The following is a 13,723-nucleotide window of genomic DNA, read 5'->3' as shown; positions in this document are numbered from 1 at the left end:
TTGCATGAGCGGTCATGTATAGCCTGACGCCATCGTAGGCCAGAGTCCAACGGAATCCCCAGACATTTCACACATGGAGACCACGAAATCGGATGATTCAATACACGAATCAACGGAGGTCGAAACTTTGGATTGCGGGTAAACACTATTGCTTTAGTTTTAAGAGAATTGATAGTCATTTTCCAATCAGAAAAGAATTGAACTATGTCATCAACATGACTATGCAGTCTTGCGGTGAGCAGGGCAGCACTCCACGAAGTGGTGTATACGGCCGTGTCATCCGCATAGACCGCAAGGCTAGTGTTAGTAATTTTCGGCATATCGTTGATATGAATATTGAACAGAATCGGGCCCAAGATAGACCCCTGAGGATCACCAGTGAGAATATCAAAGAGAGGAGAAAGTTCCCCCTGAAAAGAGACCATAAAAGACCGCTCAGCAAAATAGCTTCTTAGCATCTTAATCAAACAGGAAGGTTGATAGAATTTAACTTGTAAAGTAAACCAGGATGCCATACCGAGTTGAAAGCCTTTTGTAAGTCTAATAAAACCATGGCTGAATTGCGTTTTTTATTCATTTTCATAGCAAAATGTTCAGAAACTCTGAGTAATTGCAGGACCGTAGAATAACCAAGCTTGAAACCAAATTGTTCATTTATAATTATATTATTTTCGCTAAGAAAAGAATTCATCTGACGAAAGATGATCTTTTCAAAGACTTTACTCATAGAGCTAAATAAGCTAATAGGTCTATAATTGGCAGGCAAAAATTGAGACTTGCCCGGTTTAGGGAAAGCCAGAATCAGCGCAGTCTTCCAGACCTTTGGAAAGTACAACATTTTAAAGGATGCCTTAAAAATATAGTAAAGTTGCAAATAAATTTTAAAAGCAGACTTCTTAAGCATGTTATTAGTAACCTTATCTTGCCCCGGGGCTTTATTGTTCGGCAGCGTACTAACAATGTAGGAAACTAATTGCGGTGTTAAAAAAGCTACATCAACAGACGGGGTCAGATCATCCAAAGAGAGAATATAATCCTCCACTACCTTATTATGCGGGGAGACAAGATTCAAAGAAGAAGAGAAATTCTTACTGAAACAATCAGCTAACGCCCGGGACTTTTCGGTGGAATCATAAATAATAGATTGATCCTCCAAAATAAATGGTGGAATCGGTTGTCAGGTTCTATTGCGGGATTTTAAAACTGTCCAGAGAGACCTATCCCCGACATTGACATTTTTAAGTCTGTCAGACCAATAACCATCTCTGGTTTCCCGGAGAAGAATGTTGATATGCTTACTAACAACATTTCTCAAAATTTTATAACGGGAAAAACCAGTTTTTTGAAATTTTCTACGAAAACGATTGCGCAATTTAACCAGAAAATCCAGGCGCTCCGAGCGACTTGCATCTAAGGAATGAGAATGATAACTGTATTTGTTAGCACGAAACGCTGTCTTAAGAGTCCTAACTAAACAACTTCTGCAATTCCTCAATGCAGTGATCAATGTCAGTCTCATTCCTCAAGTCATAATTAATCCTCCATTTATTAGTCTCTTCAGTGAACTTATCCCAGTCCGTTTTATAGACAATTTTATTCTTTTTAACAACATTTGTATTTTCCAGATCGAGGATAACTGAAAAATGGTTAGAAGGCAACTCCTCAATCGTAAAGCATCCATTATATAAAGATAAATTCTTAACTAGGAAAAAATCAATGTTAGACGGATTTTTACGTGGCATTTTATGAGAATAAGTAGAGCTATGGATAATAAAAACGTTAGATTTATTAATATAGTTATATAAATGAACACCTCTAGCGTTGTTAGAGAAATTATTCCATAACCTATGCTTGGCGTTGAAGTCACCGCCAATAACAACGCTAGACTGATTGTTAAAAATAATATTAAGAGACTCAAAATCAAAGTCCGAGCTCGGAGGCGCATAGCAAGCCCCCACAGTGAGTTTCAGGCCAGCTCTGACCTCAATAAGCAGTATTTCACAGCCCTGCAATATGAGGGGAGGCAGCTGAACATAATTAATGGCCTTACTAATAATAATAGCTAAACCCCCAGCTATGACTCTATCCGCATCTTGTCGAACAACATCGTAGCCAGGAAAAGAGATTCTAGTGTTCGGATTCAGCCAAGTCTCTGTAATCAGCGCGATATCTACGTGATTATCGGCCAGAAATTGATTCAACTCAAGTAGCTTATTATTTAAGCTTGTAGCATTCCACAAGCAAATCTTTAAATTAGCCAACGTTTGAGAATTGAAGGCTAACGAATTAAATTTACCGATAAACGCCTGTAATTTGCTCATACCATCATGGCAAGAAGCAAGTTTAATATTTAAAAGCTTAATGACTCTCAACATATTGGGAACATCAACAAGTCGATTTATCTCCGTGAATAACTCACTAACATTGTCAGAATATGCGAGATCATTGTCTGATACCGAGTTGTTGATGTTTACATTTCGTACGGCCTCGGCGTACGATCTACGTAGTGAGCGAGAAGGAACAAAAGCAGAATGAGAGACATCCGTATTAGAATCAATAACCGGCCGAGTAATCGAATTAGCGTCTACTGGAGAAAGTGTAGATTTAAGGAGCTTTACGGGAGCTTTTGTGTGCAACCCAACTGACTCATGTAAGATGTTAGAAGAATTATTTGGAGCAAGTTTGACTGTTCTTTTGTCAACAAATTTTAGATACGCTGGACACTTAGTATAGCTAGCCGGATGATCCCCTTGGCAGTTGCAACACTTAGCAGGTGTATACGCCTCGTATGTTGCGTGAGCTAAGGATGGTGGAGAAGGAGAAACGATATTCAAAATAAGAATGAGATCAATTAATTTACTGAGTTCATAAAACAATCAATTTTATCATTTGGCCTTGAAACATAAATGTAATCCAGAAAAGTTAAAAGTGGGCAGAACTATTCAAAGAATACCAACATTTGTTGCATAGGAGAAGGGAAACTGCCCTAAAACCTTCTCAGTATTCGTAAACAAAATTGTACAGAAATAATATAAGATACAATGTGAATACAATAATTGCATAAAGGAACAATTAAATAGTTATCATAAGACAATCCTTTCTTTAAATATGTATTTTAATAGACTTTGAAGTTTTACTAAGGCTCTTCTTTATCATATAAAAGCTTCATTAAAATAAAATTGTCATAGTAATCTTTCTTATAATCTCTCTTGACGTAGTCAAGTTCAGAATTAGTTATTCTTTTCTAAAGAAAGGATCATCGGAAACATAAACATAATTCAATTAAGACAAGAATATCACTTCAAATACAATTTGTATAATCTGGGAAATAATGCATCAATCTTTTATTGACGTATTAATTCACCACCGCATGAACGTAATACTATATAATGAATAATTCGCAAGATAATTATTAGAATATTATAAAGTAATTGAAATATAAGTCTTTAATGTATGTGAAACACAAGGAATATAACTTCAGGATAACTTTAATCCCTGTATGCTCATCAATCAGAATTATTAATTGGAATTCCACTGAATTGACGTCACGAGATAAGAATTTATTTTCTTTTCTTATTAATCAGAATTAATCATGAGAATCCTTCCTTAAGGAGAATCATAAGAAAATAATGTTGTCCTGTAACCGAATATTCAAATTAACACGTGCTCAATTGTAAAGTATCACTTTCATCAGGGAAATATCTGACGAAAGAACCGAATGGTTGATATTATAAATTCACATGTTACCTTATTGTGAAATCTGCAGCATCCACCAATTATTTATAGATCATTCGACATTTATCTGTGTGGAAAATTATCCACTGAGAGTGGGAAACACACTCGCTGTAAGCGAGCCAAATAATCAGAATAATGGCGGCTATTTCGTCTCGCCACGTGAAAGGAACGAAGTTAATGATGGCCGCTCTTTATTTCCAATATATATCGCTCGAATGTCCACAGTCAAGTAAAGGCTCGGCTGAGCCCGGAATACACGTCGTTCTTCTTTCTTCATTTACATGTTCGAACACGTTCTTCGTAATTTGAATGACAACTGATCTTTACGGACTCGTGTACGAATTCACGGCACCGAAATACATTACAACATGAGCGATTGATACAACACAAGCATTAAAGACGATATTAGCGTTGAAAACGACACGAGCAACGACAAGGGCAATAATATACCTTGAATAATTAGTACGGTACAAGCGATAATTATTGAACAGAACTTGAACATGTTCTCAATAAAGGATTCTAGTGGCCGAATACCCGATACGTGACTCGAACTGTTTCACGTTTGACCGAATAGTCGAGAATGGCCGGGATCGTCTCTCTGCACGTTCGTGCTTGCGCATCCCTTCCACTCGCCTTCTTCTCACGTGATGCTAGCGTGAGCGGAACTTTGTGCGTCGCGTTGCTCGCGCGTCCGCCTTCAATAGTTACTAGGCGGAAACGACCTGCCATCTAGTATTCGTTCATGGAACCGCAAGATTATATTATTAATACAATAGATGGCTGTAGCCATATCCAAAAGTTATCGACATCTCCTGTAATTCTAACATTCCGCCCGCCTTCGTTAACTGTAATTAACGAACAAGTTACAACTGAGTTTGATTGACATCAAGAGGACATATCTTGGTAATAGGTCGTTGAAGTTCAGAGAATTGAGTCTTAACTGTTACGACTCGCGTATGACCATCAGGTCCCGGATGGGTTTTTATGACTCGTCCAAGTGGCCACTTAGAAGGTGGATAATTATCGTTAACAATCAAAACTACAGTTCCTTCAGCTATCGAAGGATTAACTTGGTTCCACTTGTAGATTGAGAGTTGTCTTTGAAGATAGTCTTTAGACCAATGTGACCAGAAATTTTCGAGTTTCTGTTGCAACAGTTGCCATCTGTTTAAATGAGAAATCTGAACTAGTGCTAGAGAAGGTTCAGAAAGAGTCGAAAGCGTTTCTCCTATAAGAAAATGTCCTGGTGTTAAAATGGACAGATCATCCGGATCATCAGACAACCTACATAGAGGGCGTGAATTCAGAACAGCTTCAATTTGGAATAGAAGAGTAGACATGTCTTCATAGGTTAGTAAAGTATCCCCTATTGTACGCTTTAAGTGGTATTTGACTGATTTAACTCCTGCCTCCCACTTTCCTCCGAAGTGAGGCGCCGAAGGAGGGTTAAATTTCCATTGAGTGCCGTTATTGAGCAAACTGGATGATATATGTTTCCACTCATCAGACGCTGCAGAAAACAATCGTTTGAGTTCTTTATCTGCTCCCTGAAAATTAGTACCACAATCACTAGTGAGAGTAGCACAGACACCGCGTCTGGAAATGAATCGTCTATATGCGGCAATGAATGCCTCAGATGTGTAATCGGTAACAAGTTCCAAGTGAATCGCAGAAGTTGCTAGACAAACAAATAATGAAATGTAACCTTTATAGGTTTTAGCATTCCTTCCTCTCCAAGTTTTAATTGTAAACGGACCAGCGTAATCTACACCTGAATGTAGAAATGGTCTAGCGGGAACCACTCTTTCAACAGGGAGTTGACCCATAAGTTGCTGAGCTCGCTGTTGCCGAAATCTAGTACATTTGACGCATTTTAGAATAAAAGATTTTACCGGTATCCGACCTCTAATAATCCAATAAGTTTGTCGAATAAATGACAGCGTAAGCTGAGTTCCTCCGTGGAGGGTTCGAGAATGTGCATCGTCTATAATCAAAGTAGTAAAAGCAGATTCTTTAGGTAGTATGAAAGGATGTTTTGCTTCGTTCGAAAGTAATGATTGTTGAAGTCGTCCACCTACTCGTAGAAGTCCATTGGAATCTATGTAAGGAGCAAGGTTAGTCAAGGGATTCGATTTAGGAAGTGAATGTCCTTGCGATAGAATTTTAAGCTCTGGTGAGAATGAAAATTGTTGAACAATTTTGATCCAAAAATATTTCTCATTATTGATATCATTGACTGAAAGAAAGGGAGTTAATTCAGATTTAGTATCTTTATGAGCTTTACGAATGAATTTTCGACATAAGGCTGTAATTCGTAATAACTTAGTAAGGTTCGAGTATTTTGTGAGAAGATCCCAAACTTCCGGATGCTTATTAGTTACAAAAACACAAATTCGGTGTTCGCGTTCTTCTAAATTCTCAGAAATAAGGGATGAAGGAACTTGTGGCCACGCAGAACTTGGGCTTGACAACCACTCAGGACCGCTCCACCACATGGAACTTTCATTTAATTGTGAGGGAGAAATCCCTCTTGTAGCTAAATCTGCTGGATTTTGTACACCTGGGACTAAACCCCACTTGCATTGCGGCAAAGTATCCTGAATAAAAACAACTCTGTTATGTACAAACTCCTTCCATCGAGAAGGATGATTGGTAATCCATTGATAAACCACTTGCGAATCTATCCATGCAAAGACGGGTAAATTAGGCTTTTCTAGAGTAAGAAGAATCGACTGAATTAATTTGATAAGTAATACAGCTGCTATAAGTTCAAGTCGTGGTATAGTTAATCTTTTTAAAGGTGCAACCTTTGTCTTCGACGCTATAAGAGTGATGGTAACAGATTGATCAGTAGAACAAGCACGTAAGTAAACCACTGCTGCTGCTGCATTCTGAGATGCGTCGCTAAATCCATGTAATTCAAATAAATCGGTTGAATTGAACCCAATCCATCTAGGGAATGTGAAACTGGATGCTTCTTGTAATTGACATATGAATCGATTCCATTTGTTAAGAAGGACCGTAGGAAGTTCGTCATCCCAACCGAGTCCACTAGCCCACAATTCCTGAATGAGAATTCTGCCAGAAATGGTAATAGGTGAAATAAATCCTAATGGATCGAAGATTTTAGAAATTGTCGAGAGAATAGTACGTTTAGAGATTAATTTTGGCTCATCAAGATTCAACGTAAATCTAAATTGATCAATGGATGGATGCCATGATAACCCTAGGGTATGTATTATAGAGGATTCTTCTATTTGAATTGATGCCTTATCAAGTCGTAGATCGACAGGAATAGAGCTGAGAATATCTGGTTCGTTGCTGACCCATTTCTTTAACGGGAAACCGCCCGCCATGCAGAGACTATTTACCTGCTCAACGACCCTACGAGCGTTCTGTATCGTATCTTCCCCTCCAAAGAAGTCGTCGACATACCTTCCCTTTTTCATTGTTGGAATAGCTAAAGGAAACTTGTGTCCTTCATCACGTATCAATTGTTCGAATGCACGTAAAGCTAAGAATGGCGCACAATTAAAACCATAAGTAACGGTGAGAAGAATAAATATAATAAGTTTACCTAAGAAATCAATCCATACAATCCTTTGAAAATCCCAGTCGTCAGGATGTATTCGTATCTGTCTGTACATTTTCTCAATATCTGCGAAAAATACGTATCGAAATAATCTGAACCAGATAAGAACGTTAAACAAATTGAGTTGCAATTTTTCTCCCGAATGAAGAATCTGATTTATTGAATAGCCGGTAGTTGTTTTACTGGAGCCGTTGAAGACGACTCGTAATTTAGTACTGAGACTATGTTCCCGGTAAACACCATGGTGAGGAAGATAGTATACTAGATCCGGTTCATTTTGCGTATCCTTAATTCTTTTCATGTGATCTAATGCTTCGTATTCGTTAATAAAATCTTTATACAATTGAGCGTGAGTATCGTTATTAGAAAGTTTATGATATAAATTAGTCATTTGTCGAATGGCTTTAGCCTTTGAATTTCCCAACTTATTCGGGAAATCTTTAAATGGAAGTTTGACGATATATCTACCATTTGCGTCACGAGAATGAGTAGCCACAAAATGGTCTTCGCAGTCTTGTTCGTCTTTAGACAAAGTCTTATTCGAAACAGAAACCTCCTCCGTTTCCCAGAATTTTTTAAGAAGATCATGAAGATCCTCATCAACTGAAACGTGATAACCTTGAGCGTGAGAACTAATTTTACGAAGGCTAGCCAACCCGGATACAATCCAACCAAGCTTGGTTAATTGAGCGATAGGCGTATCAGGCTCTCCTCTTACTATACCTTCTTCTATGATATGAGGGTACACGTTAGCCCCTATTATTAGGTCGATGGAACCTGGCTTATTAAATGTTGGATCGGCTAATTGAAGATTATTCAGATGCAACCATGCATCTCTATCATGCGAAAGAGAAGGAAGTGAAGAGGTCAATTTCGGCAAAATGTAAGCATCTATTTTTATTTCGAAATCTGATTGAAAATGTGGTTTGAATACGAATGATGTTATGCCTTTAGTTTTATTATCCTTTTGTGCACCAATTCCTATCAACGAAGTAGATGAATGACGTCGAGGCAATTTAAGTAGTTGGACAATTCTTTCTGTTACAATTGAAACTTCTGAACCCTGATCAATAAGCGCTCTGATTTGTTTTAATTGCCCTGACGGGGATACGATAATGACTTTAGCTGTAGCTAATAAAATTGAGGATCCAGTAAATATATCCCTGGAAGAATGTAAAACCTTTGCTTCAGATTTAATTGAAGTGTCAGCAGAAGAGATCTTATTATCCGTGTTCTCCTTGTTATTCGACTTAGATGCATTTGCTTGATGAATTGTAGTATGGTGTTTCCGGCCACACTTTTGACAACGTTTGGTTACTCGACAATTCGAAACTCGGTGCGTTCCCAAGCAATTATAACAAAGTTTATTTTTTGAGACAATAGCTAATTTTTGTTGTATTGTTTTTGAAGTATATCTAGGACAAAAGGCGATATAATGCTTTTCTTTGCATAAAATACAACGTGACTTTTGATTGTCATTTACTTTACTTTGATGGTGAACTTGAACCGAATTTGGTTTAGTTGGTTGTAATGACCTTTTTTGCTGAGACCTTTCAAAAGACTGTAAAGAGGACATCCGTGAGAATAAAAATTCCTTGAACTGTTTCCATGTAGGAGGCTTTCTTGTTGAGCCTAAATGAGATTCCCATAATTTATTGGTTTCGGCATCTAATTTTTGAGCACTAATTAATATTATGAAATCTTCACATTGTTCAACAGGTCGTTCTAACGTTTCGAGCGTACGATAAAGTTGTGTAATATTTGAATAAAGTTGTTGAAGTTCAGTAGCGGATTCCTTTGTCATTCGTTTAAGATTGAGAAAGGATTGAATAGTGGTATTGACTAATAGTCTCGTATTTTCAAAGAATTCGGTGAGTGAATCCCAAGTCTGTTTGAAATTCTCAGCAGTCAAAGCTGTATGCTTAACTAAATCGAATGCTGACCCCGAGAGGTGAGTTTTCAAGTATTGTAATTTTTCAACCTCAGATAACGAGGTACTAGTACTTATTAATGAAGCGAAAAGATTTTTAAATGGAAGCCATTTTTCAGGATCTCCGTCGAAAGTGGGAATTTTTATAAATGGCAACTTAGCAATTGGAATTTGAGCGATTGAAGTACTAGGAAGAGCTGTTGATTGATTAGAAACTGTTTCAGTCGTGGAACTCTGACCACCATCTAAGAGCGAAGTAAATTTCTCGAGTGAATCAAGATAGTCCTCCTTTGTTCTTTCATAAATCCTATCGATAAAATAAACGTGATTGTTAATTTCATCTTGTTCTTGATCTGCAAGTTCCGGTATTGAACTGTTAACTAAATTGTGGATAAGAGAAAACTGACCCCATACTTCTTTAAGATCCGAAAGTCGCGTTTGAACGCGTGTATTTGTAACAGTGTCTATTCCATTTTTTGTCAATTTGTCGTATGATTCTTCAATTTCGCGACTGAGCGTTAAAAGCTGCTCAATTTTATTGACTACGTGCTGGAATCTCATCTTGAATGAATATGAAAAATCTTTTAAATTGAACGAATTGAAAGAAATGTCGGTTCCATGAACAAAAACTTTACAATATCTTTTGTTTACTCTCGTATTCTCCTTCCCACCATAACTGTATATCCGAATAAATTTAATTTTTCTCAGACTATTTCTAAAACTGATTCTTGCTTATCCGGCTCGAAGGACCAATAAATGTATACGCCTCGTATGTTGCGTGAGCTAAGGATGGTGGAGAAGGAGAAACGATATTCAAAATAAGAATGAGATCAATTAATTTACTGAGTTCATAAAACAATCAATTTTATCATTTGGCCTTGAAACATAAATGTAATCCAGAAAAGTTAAAAGTGGGCAGAACTATTCAAAGAATACCAACATTTGTTGCATAGGAGAAGGGAAACTGCCCTAAAACCTTCTCAGTATTCGTAAACAAAATTGTACAGAAATAATATAAGATACAATGTGAATACAATAATTGCATAAAGGAACAATTAAATAGTTATCATAAGACAATCCTTTCTTTAAATATGTATTTTAATAGACTTTGAAGTTTTACTAAGGCTCTTCTTTATCATATAAAAGCTTCATTAAAATAAAATTGTCATAGTAATCTTTCTTATAATCTCTCTTGACGTAGTCAAGTTCAGAATTAGTTATTCTTTTCTAAAGAAAGGATCATCGGAAACATAAACATAATTCAATTAAGACAAGAATATCACTTCAAATACAATTTGTATAATCTGGGAAATAATGCATCAATCTTTTATTGACGTATTAATTCACCACCGCATGAACGTAATACTATATAATGAATAATTCGCAAGATAATTATTAGAATATTATAAAGTAATTGAAATATAAGTCTTTAATGTATGTGAAACACAAGGAATATAACTTCAGGATAACTTTAATCCCTGTATGCTCATCAATCAGAATTATTAATTGGAATTCCACTGAATTGACGTCACGAGATAAGAATTTATTTTCTTTTCTTATTAATCAGAATTAATCATGAGAATCCTTCCTTAAGGAGAATCATAAGAAAATAATGTTGTCCTGTAACCGAATATTCAAATTAACACGTGCTCAATTGTAAAGTATCACTTTCATCAGGGAAATATCTGACGAAAGAACCGAATGGTTGATATTATAAATTCACATGTTACCTTATTGTGAAATCTGCAGCATCCACCAATTATTTATAGATCATTCGACATTTATCTGTGTGGAAAATTATCCACTGAGAGTGGGAAACACACTCGCTGTAAGCGAGCCAAATAATCAGAATAATGGCGGCTATTTCGTCTCGCCACGTGAAAGGAACGAAGTTAATGATGGCCGCTCTTTATTTCCAATATATATCGCTCGAATGTCCACAGTCAAGTAAAGGCTCGGCTGAGCCCGGAATACACGTCGTTCTTCTTTCTTCATTTACATGTTCGAACACGTTCTTCGTAATTTGAATGACAACTGATCTTTACGGACTCGTGTACGAATTCACGGCACCGAAATACATTACAACATGAGCGATTGATACAACACAAGCATTAAAGACGATATTAGCGTTGAAAACGACACGAGCAACGACAAGGGCAATAATATACCTTGAATAATTAGTACGGTACAAGCGATAATTATTGAACAGAACTTGAACATGTTTCTCAATAAAGGATTCTAGTGGCCGAATACCCGATACGTGACTCGAACTGTTTCACGTTTGACCGAATAGTCGAGAATGGCCGGGATCGTCTCTCTGCACGTTCGTGCTTGCGCATCCCTTCCACTCGCCTTCTTCTCACGTGATGCTAGCGTGAGCGGAACTTTGTGCGTCGCGTTGCTCGCGCGTCCGCCTTCAATAGTTACTAGGCGGAAACGACCTGCCATCTAGTATTCGTTCATGGAACCGCAAGATTATATTATTAATACAATAGATGGCTGTAGCCATATCCAAAAGTTATCGACATCTCCTGTAATTCTAACAGCAGGAGTATCCGGAGTCTTCTTACAATCCAATGTAATGTGGTCGGCCGTGCACTTGACACATTGAGGCTGCTTAAAACAATTTAATGAAGTGTGTCCAAAAGCCTGGCAGCGGAAGCATTGTAAAACGGTCTTGAAGTTTTTGAATTTATCCCAATAAATGCGAGAATTGAAAAGATATGTAATTTTTCTCAATTGTGACAATGTGTATTTAGCACTTAGGTTGATCTTGTAAATAGCATATAAACTATTTTCTGCGTTAATGTTCGTGCAAGAGTTAATTTTAATTCCGCTTTCCTCAAGCTCTTCTTTAACCGAAAGATTCGGTACGTTAGGCAGTCCTTTGAGAGTAACGGTAATGCTTTTGTCTTCGGGAAGCGAGTAAGTATGAAAACAATATCCTTTGTTAAGGACTCGGGTTGGTTGGTATATCGAAGAGTAGACGTAAATTATTTTAAGCAATTTATTGTGACAAAACTCGAAAGAACGGATTACACACGACTCGTCGTATTGGCTTGCTGAACCGAACTGAACTCGTCGCACGAGCGACCTCGCCATATATTCTACAAAACCTAGAGAGTTGTTATAACTAAAAATTCACTATGTCCCTAGGGAAAAGCTTACTGTAGCTCACTCTATCGACAAGAAAGAAAATCAAATACGAAGCGGGGAAATACTCAACATCCTCCCACCTTGAGTTGAGAACGGGGGCAACTCAAAACACAAATAAAATTGATCAGAAAAAAAAAACAAGAAGAACATTACACTGAATCTTATAAGTCCAGTCTGTTTGGCGCGTTTACTCGTCGTCCACTTCTGGTACGCACTTCCAATTTCGTTTGAACTTCTGATGACGTATCTTCCTTATCGGATTCATCGACTTCTTCAATCTTCGAAGGAGAAGGTTGATCTTCCGGAAGAGAATTCTCCTCATATGATTCTTTAGTTTCGTTCGCCGACTTACTCAACGCCTCCATTTCGCCCGGAGTCGAAATCTCCAAAGGATATAATCGCTGAACAGGACGAACGAGTTCCCCATTTGCAGTTTTAACTCGCACTACTCGTACTTTGCCATCCCTGCCTAGAATGATTTCGATGACCCGTCCCAAAGGCCAATCTAGGCGCTTCTGACTTTCGTTTCCTATGAGAACGACATCTCCTATTTTTATCTTGATTTCATCGTTACTAGAGTAGCTCGCTCTTGACAATTGCCCTAGATACTCCGACCGGAATCGACAGCGTAAGTCTGCTCGAAGCTTCTGACGATAGCGTAGTCTCGCCTTCAGGTTGCTTTCTTCGATCTGATCTAGATCCGGCAATCCACTTTCTTGTACATCTTGAATAAACATCGACGGAGTTAATGGGGCCAGCTGACCAGAATCCTCGGACAGGTAAGTGATGGGGCGCGAGTTTACAATAGCCTCACAGTCACAAAGCGTTGTATATAGCTCATCTGACGTAAGACAGGCTCGTCCCAAGACCTTCCGCAGTATCTCCTTGACTGAGCGGACTAGTCTCTCCCACCATCCGCCCCACCATGCGGCGGAGGGTGGATTAAAACGCCACTCTATTTTCTTTACGGCGCTATATTCGGTGATCCTTTTCCAATTAATTCCACGTAACAGATTGCCTGTCCCGGTGAAGTTAGTGCCATTGTCGCTAAACATAACTGACGGTCTTCCTCTGCGTGCAACAAATCGTCGAAAAGCCTCCAGAAACGCCTCCGTCGAGAGTGAAGTGATCAGCTCGAGGTGGACCGCTCGATAAACCGCACACGTGTACAGACAAATCCACGCCTTCTGTCCGCCTTTTAAATACAATGGGCCAGCACAATCGACTCCTGATACTTCGAATGCAGCAGCGTCTCTTGTTCGTTCCTCTGGAAGGATTGACGGTGATGCCTCAATTCTCTTGGCATTGTA

The 13,723-nt window shown here is 38.1% G+C and overlaps 1 protein-coding gene and 1 long non-coding RNA gene across 2 annotated transcripts; both read right to left on the bottom strand.

Moving 5' to 3' along the window:
* Positions 1 to 2,862: 2,862 nt before the first annotated feature.
* LOC139824236 (uncharacterized) lies at positions 2,863 to 11,469 on the bottom strand. The gene is made up of 3 exons (XR_011735050.1): positions 10,988 to 11,469; positions 3,748 to 10,877; positions 2,863 to 3,637 (listed from the first exon to the last, which is right to left on the bottom strand). It is a non-coding gene; the product is annotated as an uncharacterized lncRNA (long non-coding RNA).
* A 1,105-nt stretch (positions 11,470 to 12,574) lies between these two features.
* Positions 12,575 to 13,468, bottom strand: LOC139824224 (uncharacterized). Its single transcript, XM_071796724.1, has one exon. The coding sequence runs from the start codon at positions 13,466 to 13,468 to the stop codon at positions 12,575 to 12,577; it is 894 nt and encodes a 297-aa protein (XP_071652825.1).
* Positions 13,469 to 13,723: the final 255 nt, after the last annotated feature.

Source organism: Temnothorax longispinosus, unplaced genomic scaffold (genome assembly GCF_030848805.1).
Source record: "Temnothorax longispinosus isolate EJ_2023e unplaced genomic scaffold, Tlon_JGU_v1 HiC_scaffold_30, whole genome shotgun sequence".
Lineage (NCBI taxonomy): Eukaryota > Metazoa > Arthropoda > Insecta > Hymenoptera > Formicidae > Temnothorax > Temnothorax longispinosus.
This window is presented reverse-complemented; position numbering and strand designations above follow the sequence as displayed.